We start from the raw sequence: 21,899 nt of genomic DNA, 5'->3' as shown, positions 1-21,899 counted from the left end.
CTGAATATGCAGCACTCCCTTTACCAGAGTCTGTACTTCTGGGAGAGAAGCCAATTCTTTTTGAAAGAAAATGGATAAGGCCGAAATCTGAACCTTAATGGATCCTAACTTTAGGCCCAAATTCACTCCAGTCTGTAGGAAGTGAAGGAAACGGCCCAGATGGAATTCTTCCGTAGGAGCATTCCTGGCCTCACACCAAGAAACATATTTTCGCCATATACGGTGATAATGTTTAGCTGTCACGTCCTTCCTAGCCTTTATCAGAGTAGGAATGACCTCATCCGGAATGCCCTTTTCCGCTAGGATCCGGCGTTCAACCGCCATGCCGTCAAACGCAGCCGCGGTAAGTCTTGGAACAGACAGGGCCCCTGTTGTAACAGGTCCTGTCGTAGAGGAAGAGGCCACGGATCTTCTGTGAGCATTTCCAGCAGATCCGGATACCAGGTCCTTCGTGGCCAATCTGGAACAATGAATTGTTCTCGCTCATCTTTTTCTTATTATTCTCAACACCTTGGGTATGAGAGGAAGAGGAGGAAACACACAGACCGACTGGAACACCCACGGTGTCACTAGGGCATCTACTGCTACCGCCTGAGGATCTTTTGATCTGGCGCAATACCTCTGTAGCTTTTTGTTGAGGCGGGATGCCATCATGTCTATCTGGGGCAGTGCCCACTGACTTGCAATCTGTGCGAAGACTTCCAGATGAAGTCCCCACTCCCCAGGATGCAGGTCGTGTCTGCTGAGGAAGTCTGCTTCCCAGTTGTCTACTCCCGGAGTGAACACTGCTGATAGTGCGCTTACATGATTTTCCACCCAGCGAAGAATCTTGGTGGCTTCCGCCATTGCCACCCTGCTCCTTGTGCCGCCTTGGCGGTTTACATGAGCCACTGCGGTGATGTTGTCTGACTGGATCAGAACTGGTTGGTCGCAAAGCAAGTTCTCCGCTTGACGTAGGGCATTGTATATGGCCCTCAGTTCCAGGATGTTGATGTGAAGACAAGTCTCTTGACTTGACCAAAGTCCTTGGAAGTTTCTTCCCTGTGTGACTGCTCCCCATCCTCTGAGGCTCGCGTCCGTGGTCACCAGGATCCACTCCTGAATGCCGAACCTGCGTCCTTCCAAAAGGTGAGCACTCTGCAGCCACCACAGGAGAGATACCCTGGCCCTAGGGGACAGGGTGATCCGCTGATGAATTTGTAGATGTGACCCGGACCACTTGTCCAATAGGTCCCATTGGAAAGTCCTTGCATGGAACCTGCTGAAGGGAATGGCCTCGTATGTTGCCACCATTTTTCCCAGGACTTGAGTGCAATGATGCACAGACACTTGTTTTGGCTTCCATAGGTTCTTGACTAGAGTCATGAGTTCCTGAGCTTTTTCTATCGGGAGAAAAACCTTTTTCTGGTCTGTGTCCAGAATCATGCCCAAGAAGGTCAGACGAGTCGTAGGAACCAGCTGTGACTTCGGGATATTGAGAATCCAGCCGTGTTGCTGTAACACCTTCAATGAAAGTGACAAGCTGTTCAGTAACTTCTCTCGTGATCTCGCTTTTATGAGGAGATCGTCCAAGTACGGGATAATTGTGACACCCTGCTTGCGCAGGAGCACCATCATTTCCGCCATTACCTTGGTGGAAATCCTCGGGACCGTGGAAAGCCCAAAAGGCAACGTCTGAAATTGGTAATGACAATCCTGTACCGCATATCTCAGGTACGCCTGATGAGGTGGATATATGGGAACATGAAGGTATGCATCCTTTATGTCCAGGGATACCATAAAATACCCCCCTTCCAGGCTGGCGATGACCGCTCTGAGCGATTCCATCTTGAACTTGAACCGTTTTAAGTATAGGTTCAGGGATTTTAAATTCAATATGGGTCTGACCGAACCGTCCGGTTTCGGAACTACAAACAGGGTGGAGTAGTATCCCTTCCCTCTCTGAAGCAGGGGAACTTCGACCACCACTTGTTGAAGACCCAATTTGTGAATAGCATTTAACAATATCTCCCTTTCTAGGGGAGAAGTCGGTAGAGCAGATTTGAAAAACCGGCGAGGAGGCACCTCTTCGAATTCCAGCTTGTATCCCTGAGAAACAATTTCTATTGCCCAGGGATCCACCTGTGAGTGAACCCAGATGTGGCTGAAAAGTCGAAGATGTGCCGCCACTAGGGCGGACTCCCTCAGCGGAGCCCCAGCGTCATGCGGTAGATTTTGCAGAGGCCGGGGAGGATTTCTGTTCTGGGAACTAGCTGTGTTGTACAGCTTTTTACCTCTGCCCTTACCTCTGGCAAGAAACTTTTTTGCTTTTATTTGAACGAAAGGACTGCATATGATAATGTGGCGCTTTCTTAGGTTGTGAGGGAACATAAGGCAAAAAAATTCGATTTACCTGCCGTAGCTGTGGAGACCAGGTCCGAGAGACCTTCCCCAAACAATTCCTCACCCTTGTAAGGTAAAACCTCCATATGTCTTTTTGAGTCGGCATCACCTGTCCACTGCCGGGTCCAGAGGACTCGTCTAGCAGAGATTGACATAGCGTTTATTCTGGAACCCAGTAAACTAATGTCTCTTTGAGCATCTCTCATATATAAGACAGCATCCTTTATATGGCCTAGGGTCAATAAAATGGTATCCTTATCTAGGGTCTCAATCTCCGCCGATAAGGAATCTGTCCATGCTGCTACCGCGCTACAAACCCAGGCCGACGCAATTGCCGGTCTGAGTAATGTACCAGAATGTGTGTAAATGGATTTCAAGGTCATCTCCTGCTTGCGGTCAGCAGGATCCTTGAGGGTAGCCGTATCTTGTGATGGCAGCGCTATCTTTTTTGACAAACGAGTCAACGCTTTGTCCACCTTAGGGGAGGATTCCCAACGTATCCTGTCTGTTGGCGGGAAAGGATACGCCATAAGAATTCTTTTGGGAATCTGCAGTTTTTTGTCTGGAGATTCCCACACTTTTTCACATAATTCGTTCAACTCATGTGAGGAGGGAAAAGTTACCTCAGGCTTCTTTCCCTTATACATGTGTACCCTCGTGTCAGGGACAGGGGGTTCCTCTGTGATATGCAACACTTCTTTTATTGCAATAATCATATATCGAATACATTTAGCCACTTTTGGCTGTAACTTTGCATCATCGTAGTCGACACTGGAGTCCAAATCCGTGTCGGTATCAGTGTCTGCTATTTGGGATAGCGGGCGCTTCTGAGACCATGAAGGTCCCGGCGACATAGGGACAGATGTGGGTTTACTCCCCGACTGTTCCTTAGCTTTAGCTTTGTCTAATCTCTTGTGTAATAAGTTCACACTAGCACTTAAAACATTCCACATATCCATCCAGTCAGGTGTCGGCACCGCCGACGGAGACCTCACATTCATACGCTCCCCCTCCTCCCTAGGTGAGCCTTCGACACACGCGTACCGACACACCACACACACAGGGAACCTCTTATTCTGAAGACAGTTTCCCCACCAGGCCCTTTGGAGAGACAGAGAGAGAGTATGCCAGCACACACCCCAGCGCTATATGACCCAGGAAAAAAAACACAATTTTATGTTTACCCAGATAGCGCTGTTTACATATACAATATGCACCTAATTTTGTGCCCTCCCTCTTCTTTAAAACCCTCTGTCTACCGTGGTATAAGCAGGGGAGAGTCCGGGGAGCTTCCTCTCAGCGGTGCTGTGGAGAAAAATGGCGCTGGTGAGTGCTGAGGGAGAAGCCCCGCCCCCTCGGCGGCGGGCTTCTGTCCCGCTCAAAACATCAAAATTTGGCGGGGGCTCATAATATATATATATATATATATATATATATATATCCACACATACATACACACATATATATATATATATATATATATATATATATATATATGTGTATATATGTATGTATGTATGTATGTATGTATGTATGTATGTATGTATGTGTGTGTGTGTGTGTGTGTGTGTGTGCATATATATATATATATATATATATATATATATATATATATATATATATATAAAATAAGAATTTACTCACCGGTAATTCTATTTTTCATAGTCCGTAGTGGATGCTGGGGACTCCGTAAGGACCATGGGGATTAGCGGCTCCGCAGGAGACTGGGCACAACTATAAAGAAAGCTTTTAGACTACTGGTGTGCACTGGCTCCTCCCACCAAGACCCTCCTCCAGACTTCAGTTAGGATACTGTGCCCGGAAGAGCTGACACAATAAGGAAGGATTTTGAATCCCGGGTAAGACTCATACCAGCCACACCAATCACACCGTATAACTCGTGATACAATACCCAGTTAACAGTATGATAACAACTGAGCCTCTCAACAGTTGGCTCAACAATAACCCTTTAGTTAAGCAATAACTATATATAAGTATTGCAGACAATCCGCACTTGGGATGGGCGCCCAGCATCCACTACGGACTATGAGAAATAGAATTACCGGTGAGTAAATTCTTATTTTCTCTAACGTCCTAAGTGGATGCTGGGGACTCCGTAAGGACCATGGGGATTATACCAAAGCTCCCAAACGGGCGGGAGAGTGCGGATGACTCTGCAGCACCGAATGAGCAAACTCAAGGTCCTCCTCAGCCAGGGTGTCAAACTTGTAGAATTTAGCAAACGTGTTTGACCCCGACCAAGTAGCTGTTCGGCAAAGTTGAAGAGCCGAGACCCCTCGGGCAGCCGCCCAAGAAGAGCCCACCTTCCTCGTGGAATGGGCTTTTACTGATTTAGGATGCGGCAGTCCAGCCGCAGAATGTGCAAGCTGAATCGTACTACAGATCCAGCGAGCAATAGTCTGCTTTGAAGCAGGTGTACCCAACTTGTTGGGCGCATACAGGATAAAGAGCGAGTCAGTCTTTCTGACTCCAGCTGTCCTGGAAACATAGATTTTTAGGGCCCTGACTACATCCAACAACTTGGAAGCCTCCAAGTCATTTGTAGCCGCAGGCACCACGATAGGTTGGTTCAGATGAAAAGCTGATACCACTTTGGGGAGAAACTGGGGACGAGTCCTCAATTCTGCCCTATCCATATGGAAAATCAGATAAGGGCTTTTACATGACAAAGCCGCCAATTTTGATACACAAGAAAAACAAATCTGGGACTGCGCAATTCACTCTGATATGGATATTTATTATCACATAAAATTAATCTCTAAAAATGTTTAAATACATACAAACACATACACTGCTATATGCCGGCCAGCATCACATAAAAATTATATTATGAAACCAATCAATATATTACTCCTGGGTCTATTAATAGAGGATACATTAATCGATTCCAACATATACCTAATACACTTTATATCCTCAATATATATGTTAAAAGATGATGAACCATTAATAACTTTCTCTTGGAATATTATAGTTATATCGCCTCCAATGAATTCAAACCAAAATAGGTTGTCCAGCGCTTTTTTATGGTTTGTGACATGCAACCATGCCAAGTATCTTTCCTTTCAGATAGTGATATTTTGTCCCAGCATAAATTCAATTAATAGCTCAGTCCTGAATCAGAAAGTCTCTCTAGTCAATTAAAAGAGATCCACATTCAATTATGCTCTTAGACTTGCATTATCCATATTTCGGGCTTCTGCCGTTTAGCTAGGCAGATCATACAAGATTAAAGCCTCTTATACAGCAATTATAGCATTCCACTCTTTCAGGGTATGATACTATGCCTGTGAGATGTTCTTGGATGAACCCCTCCCGGCTGGTATTAGCCTTATCTGGAGCCTCCGGGTTCTTACTGCAGCGTATTTCACTTCCCAACCTCGGTGGGGTTTCTTATGCCTGCGGCCGGCCGGCCCGTTAGTGTCTCCGCTGCTAACTCCTGTAACGACAGACGCGTTTCCCCACCTTCTATTGCGTCGGCGGCTTCTTCAGTGTCAGATTTTGATACACGCCTGGCCGAAACCAAGGCCAACAACATGACCACTTTCCACGTGAGATATTTCAAATCCACGGTTTTCAGTGGCTCAAACCAATGTGACTTTAGGAAATCCAACACCACGTTGAGATCCCAAGGTGCCACTGGAGGCACAAAAGGGGGCTGAATATGCAGCACTCCCTTAACAAAATTCTGAACTTCAGGTAGTGAAGCCAGTTCTCTCTGGAAGAAAATCGATAGAGCCGAAATCTGGACCTTAATGGAACCCCATTTAAGGCCCATAGTCACCCCTGACTGTAGGAAGTGCAGGAAACGGCCCAGCTGAAATTCCTCCGTTGGGGCCTTCCTGGCCTCACACCACGCAACATATTTTTGCCATATGCGGTGATAATGGTTTGCGGTTACTTCTTTCCTAGCTTTAATCAGCGTAGGAATGACTTCCTCCGGAATGCCCTTTCCTTCAGGATCCGATGTTCAACCGCCATGCCGTCAAACGCAGCCACGGCAAGTCTTGGAACAGACAGGGCCCCTGCTGCAGCAGGTCTTGTCTGAGCGGTAGAGGCCATGGGTCCTCTGACATCATTTCTTGAAGTTCCGGGTACCAAGCTCTTCTTGGCCAATCCGGAACAATGAGTATAGTTCTTACTCCTCTTCTCCTTATTATCCTCAGTACATTTGGTATGAGAGGAAGAGGAGGGAACACATAAACCGATCGGTACACCCACTGTGTTACTAGAGCGTCCACAGCTATCGCCTGCGGGTCTCTCGACCTGGCGCAAAATTTTTCTAGCTTTTTGTTTAGGTGGGACGCCATCATGTCCACCTGTGGCTTTTTCCACCGGTTTACAATCATTTGAAAGACTTCTGGATGAAGTCCCCACTCTCCCGGGTGGAGGTCGTGCCTGCTGAGGAAGTCTGCTTCCCAGTTGTCCACTCCCGGAATGAACACTGCTGACAGTGCTAACACGTGATTTTCCGCCCATCTGCCATTGCCGTCCTGCTTCTCGTGCCGCCCTGTCGATTTACATGGGCGACCGCCGTGATGTTGTCTGACTGGATCAGTACCGGCTGGTTTTGAAGCAGGGGTTTTGCCTGACTTAGGGCATTGTAAATGGCCCTCAGTTCCAGAATATTTATGTGCAGGGAAGTCTCCTGACTTGACCATAGTCCTTGGAAGTTTCTTCCCTGTGTGACTGCTCCCCAGCCTCGAAGGCTGGCATCCGTGGTCACCAGGACCCAGTCCTGTATGCCGAATCTGCGGCCCTCTTGAAGATGAGCACTCTGCAGCCACCACAGCAGACACCCCCTTGTCCTCGGAGACAGGGTTATCAGACGATGCATCTGAAGATGCGATCCGGACCACTTGTCCAACAGGTCCCACTGAAAGGTTCTTGCATGAAACCTGCCGAATGGAATCGCTTCGTAGGAAGCTACCATTTTTCCCAGGATCCGTGTGCAGTGATGCACCGACACCTGTTTTGGCTTTAGGAGGCCTCTGACTAGAGATGACAGCTCCTTGGCCTTCTCCTCTGGGAGAAACACTTTTCTCTGTTCTGTGTCCAGAACCATCCCTAGGAACAGCAGACGTGTCGTAGGGACCAGCTGTGACTTTGGAATGTTTAGAATCCAGCCGTGCTGTTGTAGCACTTCCCGAGATAGTGCTACCCCTACCAACAACTGCTCTCTGGACCTCGCCTTTATCAGGAGATCGTCCAAGTACAGGATAATTAAAACTCCCTTCTTTCGAAGGAGTATCATCATTTCGGCCATTACCTTGGTAAAGACCCTCGGAGCCGTGGATAGACCGAACGGCAACGTCTGGAATTGGTAATGACAATCCTGTACCACAAAACTGAGGTACTCCTGGTGAGGATGGTAAATGGGGACATGCAGGTAAGCATCCTTGATGTCCAGTGATACCATGTAATCCCCCTCGTCCAGGCTTGCAATAACCGCCCTGAGCGATTCCATCTTGAACTTGAATTTTTTTATATACGTGTTCAAGGATTTCAAATTTAAAATGGGTCTCACCGAACCGTCCGGTATCGGTACCACAAACATTGTGGAATAGTAACCCCTTCCTTGTTGAAGTAGGGGCACCTTTACTATCACTTGTTGTGAATACAGCTTGTGAATTGCCTGTAACACTGCCTCCCTGCCTGAGGGAGTGGTTGGCAAGGCAGATTTGAGGAAACGGCGGGGGGGAGACGTCTCGAATTCCAGCTTGTACCCCTGAGATACTACTTGAAGGATCCAGGGATCCACCCGTGAGCGAGCCCACTGATTGCTGAAATATTTGAGACGGGCCCCCACCGTACCTGGCTCCGCCTGTGAAGCCCCAGCGTCATGCTGTGGACTTAGAGGAAGCGGGGGAGGACTTTTGCTCCTGGGAACTGGCTGTATGCTGCAGCTTCTTTCCCCTACCTCTGCCTCTGGGCAGAAAGGACGCGCCTTTAACCCGCTTGCCCCTAGTGGGCCGAAAGGACTGTACCTGATAATACGGTGCTTTCTTTGGTTGTGAGGGAACATGGGGTAAAAATGTAGACTTCCCAGCTGTTGCTGTGGAAACGAGCTCCGAGAGACCATCCCCGAACAACTCCTCACCCTTATAAGGCAGAACTTCCGTGTGTCGTTTGGAATCTGCATCTCCTGTCCACTGCCGAGTCCATAACCCTCTCCTGGCAGAAATGGACATTGCACTAATTTTTGGATGCCAGCCGGCAAATATCCCTCTGTGCATCCCTCATGTATAAAAGTGCGTCTTTTATATGCTCTACGTTTCGCAATATAGTGACCCTGTCTAGGGTATCTATATTTTCTGACAGGGAATCTGGCCACGCAGCAGCAGCACTGCACATCCAGGCTGAAGCAATAGCCGGTCTCAGTATAACACCTGTGTGTGTATATATAGATTTCAGGATAGCCTCCTGCTTTCTATCAGCAGATTCCTTCAGGGCGGCCGTATCCGGAGACGGTAGTGCCACCTTCTTTGAAAAGCGTGTGAGCACTTTATCCACCCTAGGGGATGTTTCCCAGCGTGACCTATCCTCTGGCGGGAAAGGGTACGCCATTAGTAACCTCTTAGAAATTACCAGCTTTTTATCAGGGGAAGCCCACACTTCTTCACACACTTCATTTAACTCTTCAGATGGAGGAAAAGCTACTGGTAGTTTTTTCTCTCCAAACATTATACCCTTTTTTGTGGTACCGGGGGTAACATCAGAAATGTGCAACACATTTTTCATTGCCTCAATCATGTAACGTGTGGCCCTACTGGAAGTTACATTAGTCTCATCGTCGTCGACACTGGAGATTAGTATCCGTGTCGACATCTGTGTCAGCCAGCTGAGGTAGCGGGCGTTTTAGAGCCCCTGATGGCTTTTGAGTGGAGATCATTCCTTTCAGAGAATTAACCCACTCTGGTTCAGTCCCGCTATTCTGTGAAGCCTGAATACCCAGCAGTAAGCCCCCTGGTGAAGAGGAACACTCCACTGTACAAGAAACACACTCTTTGACTGACATAATGTAAATGTGACAGCACACACACACACGAAAAGGTTAAGCACAATTAACCCACAAAGAGCCCTTCAGGGAGACACAGAGTTGTTTGGAGCCAGCCCCCACCGCACCCTTACCGCTAATGCCAAGTTGTCCCTGTCAATCAGCGTCTGTGTACACTGCAGAGGGAAAATGGTGTTGGTGAAGCCCCACCCCTTCAATGGTGCGCGGTCTTCCCACTTTTTTTATACTGGCTGAGGAATTTGGTGCTTAACATGGACAGAAACCGTTTTAAGGCTGTGTTGCCAGTATGGGTACAGTGTACAGTGACTCAGTTGTGTACTGTGTCTGGAGACGCATTCCGCCCCATTTAGAAGCCGTACGACTCTGTACCCTTGTGTCGCCATAATGGCCGGCGCCCGCTAACTGGGACGCCGGCTCAGTACTCGCCACTCTTTATTCTTCTGGCTCTGTTAGGGGTGGCGGCGTGCTGTGGGAATGTACGCTCGCCGTTGGAGGGCTTGCGAATAGTTCCCTCAGGAGCTCAGTATCCTGTCAGCGGGGAACGGGGCCATTAACCCTTCAAGAGGTTGGGCCGTTCCCCCCTCCCCCCCAGTCCCACGAAGCAGGCAATCTGGTGCCACCCAGCCCTGCCTGAAAATACCAAACATATAAAATAAATGCAGAAAACTCTTCAGGAGCTTCCTTCAGCGTGACCGGCTCCTCCGGGCACATTTTCTAAACGGAGTCTAGTAGGAGGGGCATAGAGGGAGGAGCCAGCCCACACTATCAAATTCTTAAAGTGCCCATGGCTCCTACTGGACCCGTCTATACCCCATGATACTGTGGACCCCAGTATCCTCTAGGACGTAAATAAATAAATAATATATGGAAATACATGGATAAATGGAGAGCACTGATGCCATCGCATGATTGGGTATTCTCCTGAAAACGAACATGCTGGAGAGAATCCACAACACTGGATGATGCAGTGCTTTACTATACAGGAGACCAAGAATCACATTAGGTGTGCAGTGGTGAACCTACTCCGGACACCTTACAGCTACACAGAGTCTGGATCACCTTGTCGTGCTGTCGCAGCCTCCACCTATTCCTCACTAACCCAATGCTACATTAAGACCCCAGGGCAATGTCAGTAATCCCCCACTCCCCAGTTGGGTGTACATTCTTAGTGACTTTTGAAACTGGATATGTGCTGTTAACCCATATAAAACTCTGCATTTTTTGTGCAATATATAGCGATTGTGACAGACATTAGAGGCTGCACACAAAAAAGCATGAAAAACATTGACATTCAGGTGGACTTTGATACTATCTACTTATTGGCAGTTACTCTTATATTTTGTATATGTGATGATTAAATTGATATGATTGTTAATTTAAAAAAACTTTTAATATTCTTACTTAGGATAATAGGGGTAAGTAATTGTGATTTGTGTGACTTTGTAAATAATTATATGCATGTCACCCCCTCCTTATTCTAGTTATATATATATATTAAAGGACAATATTCGTGTCCATGGTGAATTTTTTGTATGAATTACATTTTTACTTAAATCCAACGTGTGGATAATCAATACCTAAGTCATACAGCTTAGCTCAAAGTATCATAAGTAGTTAATTTAGGGCATAATTATTCACCTATTATTTTAGTAGTGATATGTTGTTATGGCCGCTACAGCATACAAAACATTTCCATATAAGATTATAGATTAGGAATCCGTTTTCAAACTTATTGATAATTATTTCATAAAACCTTCACCAATCAACACCTGTAAATATATCCTGATTGTAAAAAGAATATTACATAGCTGTCATAGGCACACTCCTATATATAATTTCACAATATAGACAGTCATCAATGAGAACCCGGAGTCAACAACCCAGGCAGTGGTTCCTTGCTTTGCACAACAGAGTATCATTTTCTTATAGCAGATGGTCTATAGGATTCTAAATCAGTATTGACATGATATATTACTGCTTTTGCTGGATACCTCATAATAACGGATACAGAGCATAAACTGTATCCGTTATTATGAGGTGATTATGAGCATGACACTGATGTTATCCATATGACAGGAGCTTCTTCAGATCGGAGCACCACCATGCATTCATGAGTTATTCTGGAATAACGCCAGAGACAGTGGTTTCTACCATCAAACAGGTGTCAGGTACATGATGTTCTTGTGGAAGAATGATGTTGCATTCCTACTGTTCAATTCCAGACATTGGTAGACTTGCATACAGGCCATACTGGATGCACGTGGTGTCCGTCATCTTATTAAAATTACTCTACTGCCATTTCTTTTTGTCTTACCTTTATTTCAACCTAAAATCCATTAGTAGAACAAAACAAAAAAGGGCAAATATTCTGAAGCATTACTTAAATAAGATACACTGTCAGTAGTGTTGGCTTTTATATTATATTGGTCTGTTTTAGGAATATATGGAATACATACTATTTCCAGGTGGGTGGGATGCCGCCTGTCAATATCCCGACAGCGGCATCCCGCCCACCAGAATGCCAGCGCAGGTTCTATTCTCACTCTCTGGATGTCGTGGACACCCACGAGTGAGAATAGTCCCTGCGTCTGTATCCTGATCGCTGGGATCCCAACAGACCGCAAATTGATTACATCCAGTATATATATCAGGGGGGTGTGGTTCATCAAATCGACAGTGTCTAGGTCAACAATGTTTAGGTCGACATGGATGGAAGGTCGACAGGGTTTCTAGGTCGACATGTGCTAGGTCGACAGGTCTAAAGGTCGACATGAGGATTTTTTTTTTTTGGTGTCGTTTTCTTCGTAGTGTGACCGGGATCCCAAATTAGTGCACCGCGTCCCCTCGCATGGCGAGCGTCGGGCATGGTGCTACCGCTTCGCTCGCCACACTTTACCGTTCCAATCGTAGTCCACGTTGATCGTTAAGTATGAAAAAATTCAAAAAAAGAAAAAAATGTGAAAAACTCATGTCGACCTTTAGACCTGTCGACCTAGAAACCCTGTCGACCTTCCATCCATGTCGACCTAGTGACTGTCGACCTATAGTGGTCAACCTAGACACTGTCGATCTTCAGACCGGATCCCATATCAGGGCATTCTTAATGTATAGGCACACTGAGCAGCCACCCAGGGACCCACAATTCTAGGGGTCTACAAGCAGGGCTGGTGGGTGGTCACACAATCAGAGTAGCCAGGCAGCATCCTCTATCTGCCTCCAGCTAGTGAATGGCTGTCAGCATGCTGATTGGTGGATGGCTGGAGCTATTCACCAAACAGAGAGCACAGAATACAAAAGATAGGATATAAAACATAATAAAAAACAATATATCTCGAGAAGTTATATATTTTAATGTCCCAAATCCTTTACTGTTTGGTATAATTCAGTCTTAAGAAGTAGAAAAAAGTAAATACACGGACATGTTATAAGGATCTTTACTGCGGTATTTATTTAAAATGTATTGTGACAGCTTACTTCAATGGCTTCAAAAACTGAAGAAAAAATAATTCACACAGCAGCTTGTTCTTACCTTTCATTAGATTTAGAGCGTGAGCGGGTACGGCTTCGTGAGCGTCTTCTCTCCCGAGAGCGATGCCTCTTCCTGTCTTTTGTCGGAGAAGCTTTCCTATCACGGTCCCTCTCAGGAGATCGGGAGCGAGACCGCTTACGATCCTTGGATGGAGACGCATCACGCTCACGTTTATCGGTCGGCTCCCCAGCCATCTGAATACAATAATTAGCTACATAAAAGATATATCCACAGCTCTCATATCTTTAATTTAAACACATGCAAAATAAATGAAAAGGTGAGATGTTCAGTACATTTCCAGTAAATGGAGAATTTTCTTATTCCATCTACACTTCTCTACATGCTACAAATACACCCTTGTCTTGCTCTGGACTTTATATAAGAAATACTGCAGCCTGTTTTATGTATGAATTGTATACAGATAATACTGCGGATAGCAAGTGAGGCTTCAGATGAAATGACTAACATATATTATGACGCACAACATTGTAGGTAGCAGTATGAGCTGCAATATAATGTGGAGACACTTGTTACAATCATTTAACAGCAGCAAGATTTTTACTTTTTTTCAGGAAAGATGACCCCTTACATGCAATCTGTAAAAGCTACAAACAGATGTGCTGGAAGCACATTGCACATCACTTTAACAATGCGTACAGTTTACCAGATGCTTTACATCAATGGTCTTCAACCTGTGGCTCTCCATCTGCTGTGGAACTACACCTCCCAGCATGCCCTGTTTCAGTTTTAGCATGCCTTCATGGCAAAACTGAGGTACGGCATGCTGGGATGTGTAGTTCCACAGCAGCTGGAGGGCCGCAGATTGAAGACCCATGCTTTACACCCTGTATTCCCTCAACGTGGAAAGACTGTGTAGAAAACCTCTCAGGTCACACGGAATATACACACAACATGGCCAGGACGCCTCTATACACCAGCCCTGTAATCTGCTATGGACATGATCACACCCACACGGGCCACCATTACTCACCGCTATACACCGGCAATATACTGATCTCTCGCTATACGTCGCTAATCCGTACACACTAAGGCGCCATCTTGTTTACCTACGGAATGCTGGGAAGGCCGCCGCTGTACGGAAGTGTGCGTATTACGTATCTGGCTGCTGGTGACAGACTGCTCTATAGCGCCTCTAGGGGTTACTGTGAGGGGTGTTGTTACTGCAGTTACCTGGAATACTCGTACTCATTAGTTTGATGGTCAGTTTATTTTTATAAAGACTGCTAGATAAGAGGGAAATGGGTGCATTGTCTTGTGCATGGAGCAGTGAGAGGTAAGTGAGTGATGTTGGTAAGGAAAGTTATGCTTCACAACCCATACGTGTATTTAGTATCAAACTAACAGCTCTATGAGGGTGACTATGTATCATGCCAGACATTGGTCATCCTTTACATAGAGCAAATTGTGCAAGGTGCAGCAAGTCACCATTGGTCCCCACATTTGCCTCAGTTTGTGCATTTGCTCCTACATGGGATACGTTGTTATCCCCCTAATAATTGTGCTGCTGCAGCAAAAGCTGTGCCTATAAAGCAGATGGCTGTGGATCATAGCATAGACAGTAACTAGGTCGAAAGTCACTAGGTGGTCAACCGCTATTGGTCGACAGGGACTCAGCCGACGCCTGAAATAGGTCGACATAGTCACTAGGTTGACATGGACATTAGCTTTTCTCTGACGTCCTAGTGGATGCTGGGAACTCCGAAAGGACCATGGGGAATAGCGGGCTCCGAAGGAGGCTGGGCACTCTAGAAAGATTTATGACTACCTGGTGTGCACTGGCTCCTCCCACTATGACCCTCCTCCAAGCCTCAGTTAGATTTTGTGCCCGGCCGAGGTTGGATGCACACTAGGGGCTCTCCTGAGCTCTTAGAAAGAAAGATAGTCTTAGGTTTTTTATTTTCAGTGAGACCTGCTGGCAACAGGCTCACTGCAGCGAGGGACTAAGGGTAGAAGAAGCGAACTCGCCTGCTTGCAGCCGGATTGGGCTTCATAGGCTACTGGACACCATTAGCTCCAGAGGGATCGACCGCAGGCCCAGCCTTGATGTTCGGTCCCGGAGCCGCGCCGCCGTCCCCCTTACAGAGCCAGAAGCAAGAAGATGGTCCGGAAAATCGGCGGCATGAAGACATCAGTCTTCACCAAGGTAGCGCACAGCACTGCAGCTGTGCGCCATTGCTCCTCTCACACACTTCACACTCCGGTCACTGAGGGTGCAGGGCGCTGGGGGGGGCGCCCTGAGGCAGCAATAAAAACACCTTGGCTGGCACAAATACCTCAATATATAGCCCCAGGGGCTATATATGAGGTAAATACCCCTGCCAGATTCCATAAAAAAGCGGGAGAATAGGCCGCGGAAAAGGGGCGGAGCTATCTCCCTTAGCACACTGGCGCCATTTTTCCCTCACAGCTCCGCTGGAAGGAAGCTCCCTAGCTCTCCCCTGCAGTCTACACTACAGAAAAGGGTTAAAAAAGAGAGGGGGGGCACTAAATTTAGGCGCAGTATACATTATATAGAAACAGCAGCTATAGGGGACATAACTCAGTTAGTCCCTGCATTATATAGCGCTCTGGTGTGTGCTGGCATACTCTCACTCTGTCCCCCCAAAGGGCTTTTGTGGGTCCTGTCCTCGTTTAGAGCATTCCCTGTGTGTCTGTGGTGTGTCGGTACGGCTGTGTCGACATGTTGAATGAGGAGGCTTATATGGTGACGGAGCAGAGGCCGATATATGTGATGTCGCCCCCTGTGGGGCCGACACCAGAGTGGATGGATAGCTGAAAGGTATTAACCGACAGTGTCAACTCCTTACATAAAAGGGTGGATGACGTAACAGCTGTGGGACAGCCGGCTTCTCAGCCCGCGCCTGCCCAGGCGTCTCAAAGGCCATCAGGGGCTCAAAAACGCCCGCTCTCTCAGATGGCAGACACAGATGTCGACAAGGAGTCTGACTCCAGTGTCGACAAGGTTGAGACATATACACAATCCACTAGGAACATCCGTGACTTGATCCCGACAATAAGAAATGTGTTATACATTTCTGACATTAACCCAAGCACCTCTAAAAATGGGTTTTTAAGTTGGGGAGAAAAAACAGGCAGTGTTTTGTTCCCCCATCAGATGAATAAATGAAGTGTGTGAAAAGCGTGGGTTCCCCCGTTAAGAAACTGGTAATTTCTAAAAAGTTACTGATGGCGTACCCTTTCCCGCCAGGAGGATAAGTTACGCTGGGAGATATCCCCTAGGGTGGATAAGGCGCTCACACGGTTGTCAAAAAAAGGTGGCACTGCTGTTTTAGGAACGGCCACTTTGAAGGTACCTGTTGATAAAAAGCAGGAGGCTATCCTGAAGTCTGTATTTACACACTCAGGTACTAGACTGAGACCTGCAGATCGTGCTGCTGCAACGTGGTCGGTGACCCTGTCAAGCATACTAGTTTGCTAATATGAGAACATATTAAAGACGTCGTCTTATATATGAGGGATGCACAGAGGGATATTTTGCCGGCTGGCATCCAAAATGAATGTAATGTCCATTCTGTCAGGAGGGTATTAGAGACCTGTCAATGGACAGGTGATGCTGACTTAAAAGGCGCATAGAGCCTTATAAGGGTGAGGAATTATTTGGGGATGGTCTCTGGGACCTCGTATCCACAGCAACTGCTGGGAAGAAATATTTTTACCTCAGGTTTCCTCACAGACTAAGAAAGCACTGTATTATCAGGTACAGTCCTTTCGGCTTCAGAAAAGCAAGCGGGTCAAATAGCGCTTCCTTTCTGTACAGAGACAAGGGAAGAGGGAAAAAGCTGTTCCCAGAATCAAAATTCTTCCCCCGCTTCCTGTGAGTCCACAGCATGACGCGGGGGCTCCACAGGTGTAGCCAGGTACGGTGGGGGGCCGTCTCAAAAATTTCAGCAATTAGTGGGCTCGCTCACACGTGGATCCCTGTTTCTTTCAAGTAGTATTTCAGGGGTACAAGCTGGAATTCGAGATGTCTCCCCCCCGCCGTTTTCCTCAAATATGCCTTGCCGACAACTCCCTCAGGCAGGGAGGCTGTGCTAGAGGCGATTAATAAGCGGTATTCCCAGCGGGTAATACTCTAGGTGCCCCTACTTCAACAAGGACAGGGTTACTATTCCACACGGTTTGGGGTAAAGAAACCGCATGGTTCGGTGTGACCCATTTTATATTTAAAATCCTTGAACACATACATAAAAAAATTCAAGTTCAAGATGGAATCGCTCAGGGCGGTTATTGCAAGCCTGGACGAGGGGGATTACATGGTATCCCGGGACATCAAGGATGCTTACCTGCTTGTCCCCATTTACCATCCTCGCCAGGAGTACCTCAGATTTGTGGTACAGGTTTGCCATTACCAAGTCCAGACACGGCCGTTTGGACTGTACATGGCACCGAGGGTGTTTACCAAGGTAATGGCCGAAATGATGATACTCCTTCAAAAAAAAGGGAGTTTTAATTAAAAAAATCCCGTACTTGGACGATCTCCTAATAAAGGCACGGTCCAAGGAACAGTTGTTGGTGGGAGTAGCACTATCTCAGGAAGTGCTGCGCCAGCACGGCTGGATTCTGAATATCCCAAAGTCACAGCTGGTTCCGACTACACGTATACTGTTCCTGGGTATGATTCTGGACACAGTCCAGAAAAAAGTGTTTCTCCCGGAGGAGAAAGCCAGGGAGTTGTCTTCTCTAGTCAGAGACCTCCTGAAACCAAAACAGGTATCGGTGCATCACTGCACGCGGGTCCTGGGAAAGATGGTAGCTTCTTACGAGGCAATTCCATTCGGCAGGTTCCATGCCAGAATCGCATATTCAGATGCATCGTTTAATAAACCTGTCTCCAAGAACCAGGGTGTCTCTTCTGTGGTGGCTGCACGGTGCTCATCTTCTAGAGGGCCGCAGATTCGGCATACAGGACTGGGTCCTGGTGACCACGGATGCCAGCCTTCGAGGCTGGGGGGCAGTCACAAGGGGAAGAAACTTCCAAGGACTATAGTCAAGTCAGGAGACTTCCCTTCACATAAATATTCTGGAACTAAGGGCCATGTACAATGCCCTAAGTCAAGCAAAATACCTGCTCCTACACCAGCCGGTGCTGATCCAGTCAGACAACATCACGGCAGTCGCCCATGTGAATCGACAGGGCGGCACAAGAAGCAGGATGGCAATGGCAGAAGCCACAAGAATTCTCCGATGGGCGGAAAATCACAAATGATTGTAAATCAGTGGGATTGTCCACAGGTGGACATGATGGCGTCCCGCCTAAACAAAAAACTAGAGAGGTGTTGCGTCAGGTCAAGAGACCCTCAGGCGATAGCTGTGGACGCTCTAGTGACACCGTGGGTGTATCAGTCAGTTTATGTGTTCCCTCCTCTGCCTCTCATACCAAAGGTATTGAGAATAATAAGAAGGCGAGGAGTAAACACAATTCTCGGGGTTCCGGATTGGCCAAGACGAGCGTGGTACCCGGAACTTCAAGAGATGATCTCAGAGGACCCGTGGCCTCTGCCGCTCAGACAAGACCTGCTACAGCAAGGGCCCTGTCTGTTCCAAGACATACCGCGGCTGCGTTTGACGGCATGGCGGATGAACGCCGGATCCTAAAGGAAAAGGGCATTCCGGAAGAAGTCATTCCTACGCTTATTAAAGCCAGGAAAGAGGTTACAGCAAATCATTATCACCGCATATGGCGGAAATATGTTGCATGGTGTGAGGCCGAAAGGGCCCCAACAGAGGAATTTCAACTAGGTCGATTTCTGCATTTCCTGTAAGCAGGAGTGAATATGGGCCTAAAATTAGGTTCCATTAAGGTACAGATCTCGGCTCTGTCGATTTTCTTTCAAAAAGAACTAGCTTCAGTACCTGAAGTTCAGACATTTGTAAAAGGAGTGCTGCATATTCAGCCCCCATTTGTGCCTCCTGTGGCACCTTGGGATCTCAACGTGGTGTTGAGTTTTCTTAAAATCACATTGGTTTGAGCCACTAAAGACCGTGGATCTGAAATATCTCACGTGGAAAGTGGTCATGTTATTGGCCTTGGCTTCGGCCAGGCGAGTATCAGAATTGGCGGCTTTATCATGTAAAAGCCCTTATCTGATTTTCCATATGGATAGGGCAGAATTGAGGACTCGTCCCCAGTTTCTCCCTAAGGTGGTGTCAGCGTTTCACCTGAACCAGCCTATTGTGGTGCCTGCGGCTACTAAGGACTTGGAGGACTCCAAGTTGCTAGACGTTGTCAGGGCCCTGAAAATATATGTTTCCAGGACAGCGGGAGTCAGAAAATCTGACTCGCTGTTTATTTTATATGCACCCAACAAGCTGGGTGCTCCTGCTTCTAAGCAGACTATTGCTCGTTGGATTTGTAGTACAATTCAGCTTGCACATTCTGTGGCAGGCCTGCCACAGCTAAAATCTGTCAATGCCCATTCCACAAGGAAGGTGGGCTCATTTTGGGCGGCTGCCCGAGGGGTCTCGGCTTTACAACTTTGCCGAGCTGCTACTTGGTCAGGGGCAAACACGTTTGCAAAATTCTACAAATTTGATACCCTGGCTAAGGAGGACCTGGAGTTCTCTCATTCGGTGTTGCAGAGTCATCCGCACTCTCCCGCCCGTTTGGGAGCTTTGGTATAATCCCCATGGTCCTTTCGGAGTTCCCAGCATCCACTAGGACGTCAGAGAAAATAAGAATTTACTCACCGGTAATTCTATTTCTCGTAGTCCGTAGTGGATGCTGGGCGCCCATCCCAAGTGCGGTTTATCTGCAATACTTGTACATAGTTATTGTTAACTACATCGGGTTATTGTTGAGCCATCTGTTGAGAGGCTCAATTGTTTCATACTGTTAACTGGGTATAATATCACGAGTTATACGGTGTGATTGGTGTGGCTGGTATGAGTCTTACCCGGGATTCAAAATCCTTCCTTATTGTGTACGCTCGTCCGGGCACAGTGTCCTAACTGAGGCTTGGAGGAGGGTCATAGTGGGAGGAGCCAGTGCACACCAGGTAGTCATAAATCTTTCTAGAGTGCCCAGCCTCCTTCGGAGCCCGCTATTCCCCATGGTCCTTTCGGAGTTCCCAGCATCCACTACGGACTACGAGAAATAGAATTACCTGTGAGTAAATTCTTATTTTATTTATTTTTTAAATTGTGTCATTTTCTTCGTAAAGTGACCGGGAACCCCAATTAGTGCACCGTGTCCCCTCGCAGGTGCCTCACTCCGTTACTGCAGCGCTCAGCACAGGTTACCGTTCCCAATTGTAGTCTACGTGGATCATAAAGTATGAAAAAGCTAAAAAAGAATTAATTTTTTTTAAACTCGTGTCGACATTTTCCCATGTCACCTAGTGTCCATGTCAAGCAATAGTGGTCGGCCTAAGAACCAAATACCAAAGCAGACACGGGAGGCTGCCTGCCTCTCCGCTACCAAACACACCTATGTGCTGGGTTTCTGTAATGTTGCATGTAGGTGGGCCTGATTCTGAGGTGCATGCAGATCATGCGCTGCTGCAATTTCTCATGGATTCTCAGGTGCGAAATGATGCAAATGCGTTATAAGTTATAACAAATCTGACAATAAAACAAGAAGGAGTTGGATGCTGCCGATGATAGTAGTTTATGCTTAGGCTAACCATGTTATCCCTTTAAACCAGGACACTAATAAATTACACAGGTTCTGTAGCTGGCTGACTCCAAACCTGCATATTACCTAGGTTTAATCAGCCACACAACACGTGTAATTAATGAGCATCCCAGTTTAAAGGGATGGTATGGTAAGCCTATTTATGCTACTCTTTGATGGATTGTAACTGTGTACATAATGCATGGAAAATTGTGTTTCTGTGTATTTTATATTCCATACTCCATAGCCTGTGAATAAAAAACGCTGGATGTGCATATGTGATCTGAATGGGTTTCATCAAATATTTAGCAGTTCCTTTGAAGATGTCATTAATGATGGATGTGATTTTTTTTTCTTGGAAGGCTGTCAGGTGAATAACTCTACTGCACACTATTCTGCATTGTAACTATACCATGAGGAGGACAGAGGGACCATTTATCATTAAATATTTGTGGCTATTTCCCCAAAAGCACTTGTTTTCGGGGGGGAATATCAGCAGATATTGGAGATATTTGCTGCGGTCCCTCCATTCCCGAAAGCAGCTGCAGCCCCAATATGTTTCTAAGGGGGATATGATGCTGCCAGATTTACCAAGCTGAGGAAAGCAAAGCATTCACGAGTTTGGCCTCCGCCACTAATGCAGTTACCCTGTTGTAGTGTTTGGGCTACACTTCACAAACTTAGCCCGGACGAGGGTTCCTTTCCAGCAATGGCGCTGCACATACGGGGTGAGTAGACAACACATGCGAAGGAGTCCCAGCTCTGAAGTAAACACATGGCAGGGAAAATGCGTGTGCTGCGTATGTTGCTTCATACGTGCCAGCGATGTAATTACATCCTGCAATGTGAGTTTGTGCACTAATATTACACCCAGATCGCATTGCAAATGTGATTATTGATAAATGCACCCCAAAGTGAGTACTATACAGTTTGTGTTGTGCAAGTTGTATGGTTTTGCCTAGAAAAGTGTATATGCCTCATGCAGATTTGCGTGATCCTGCAACTCATACCTGCTTGTGCATTGATGTGGAACGTTCTAGTGTAAGCTGAGTACAGTAAGGCTGTGTTCACACAATCTCATGCAATGCAGACATGGACACAGGTGCATTTACACCTGAGAGAGCCACATTATTTGTGGGTAGTGAGGGGTAGGTGCAAATAGTGGATGAGGGATGCGGTCAAGATTCCGCCAGTCGGGATCCCGACCGGCAAAATCCCGACATATTCTCCCTCTGTGGGTGTCCACAACACCCATAGAGGGAGAATAAATTAGTGTGCCGAGGGAAGCGAGGCAC

The 21,899-nt window shown here is 46.9% G+C and overlaps 1 protein-coding gene across 3 annotated transcripts in view; it reads right to left on the bottom strand.

Annotated features, from left to right (window-relative positions):
- DDX23 (DEAD-box helicase 23) overlaps nucleotides 1–14,061 on the bottom strand; it is a 94,636-nt gene extending 80,575 nt beyond the window's left edge. The window contains exons 1-2 of one of the 3 annotated variants that reach the window (XM_063952723.1): nucleotides 13,942–14,061; nucleotides 12,951–13,161 (exon numbers count right to left, since the gene is read on the bottom strand). In XM_063952723.1, the coding sequence (XP_063808793.1) occupies nucleotides 12,951–13,144 (194 nt within the window). In that variant the 5' untranslated portion in view covers nucleotides 13,145–13,161; nucleotides 13,942–14,061. Of the gene's footprint in view, nucleotides 1–12,950; nucleotides 13,162–13,859; nucleotides 13,882–13,941 lie in introns of those variants that run through there. The other 2 variants (XM_063952721.1, XM_063952724.1) reach the window with 2 other exon arrangements.
- Nucleotides 14,062–21,899: the final 7,838 nt, after the last annotated feature.

Source organism: Pseudophryne corroboree, chromosome 2 (genome assembly GCF_028390025.1).
Source record: "Pseudophryne corroboree isolate aPseCor3 chromosome 2, aPseCor3.hap2, whole genome shotgun sequence".
Taxonomy (NCBI): domain Eukaryota; kingdom Metazoa; phylum Chordata; class Amphibia; order Anura; family Myobatrachidae; genus Pseudophryne; species Pseudophryne corroboree.
This window is presented reverse-complemented; position numbering and strand designations above follow the sequence as displayed.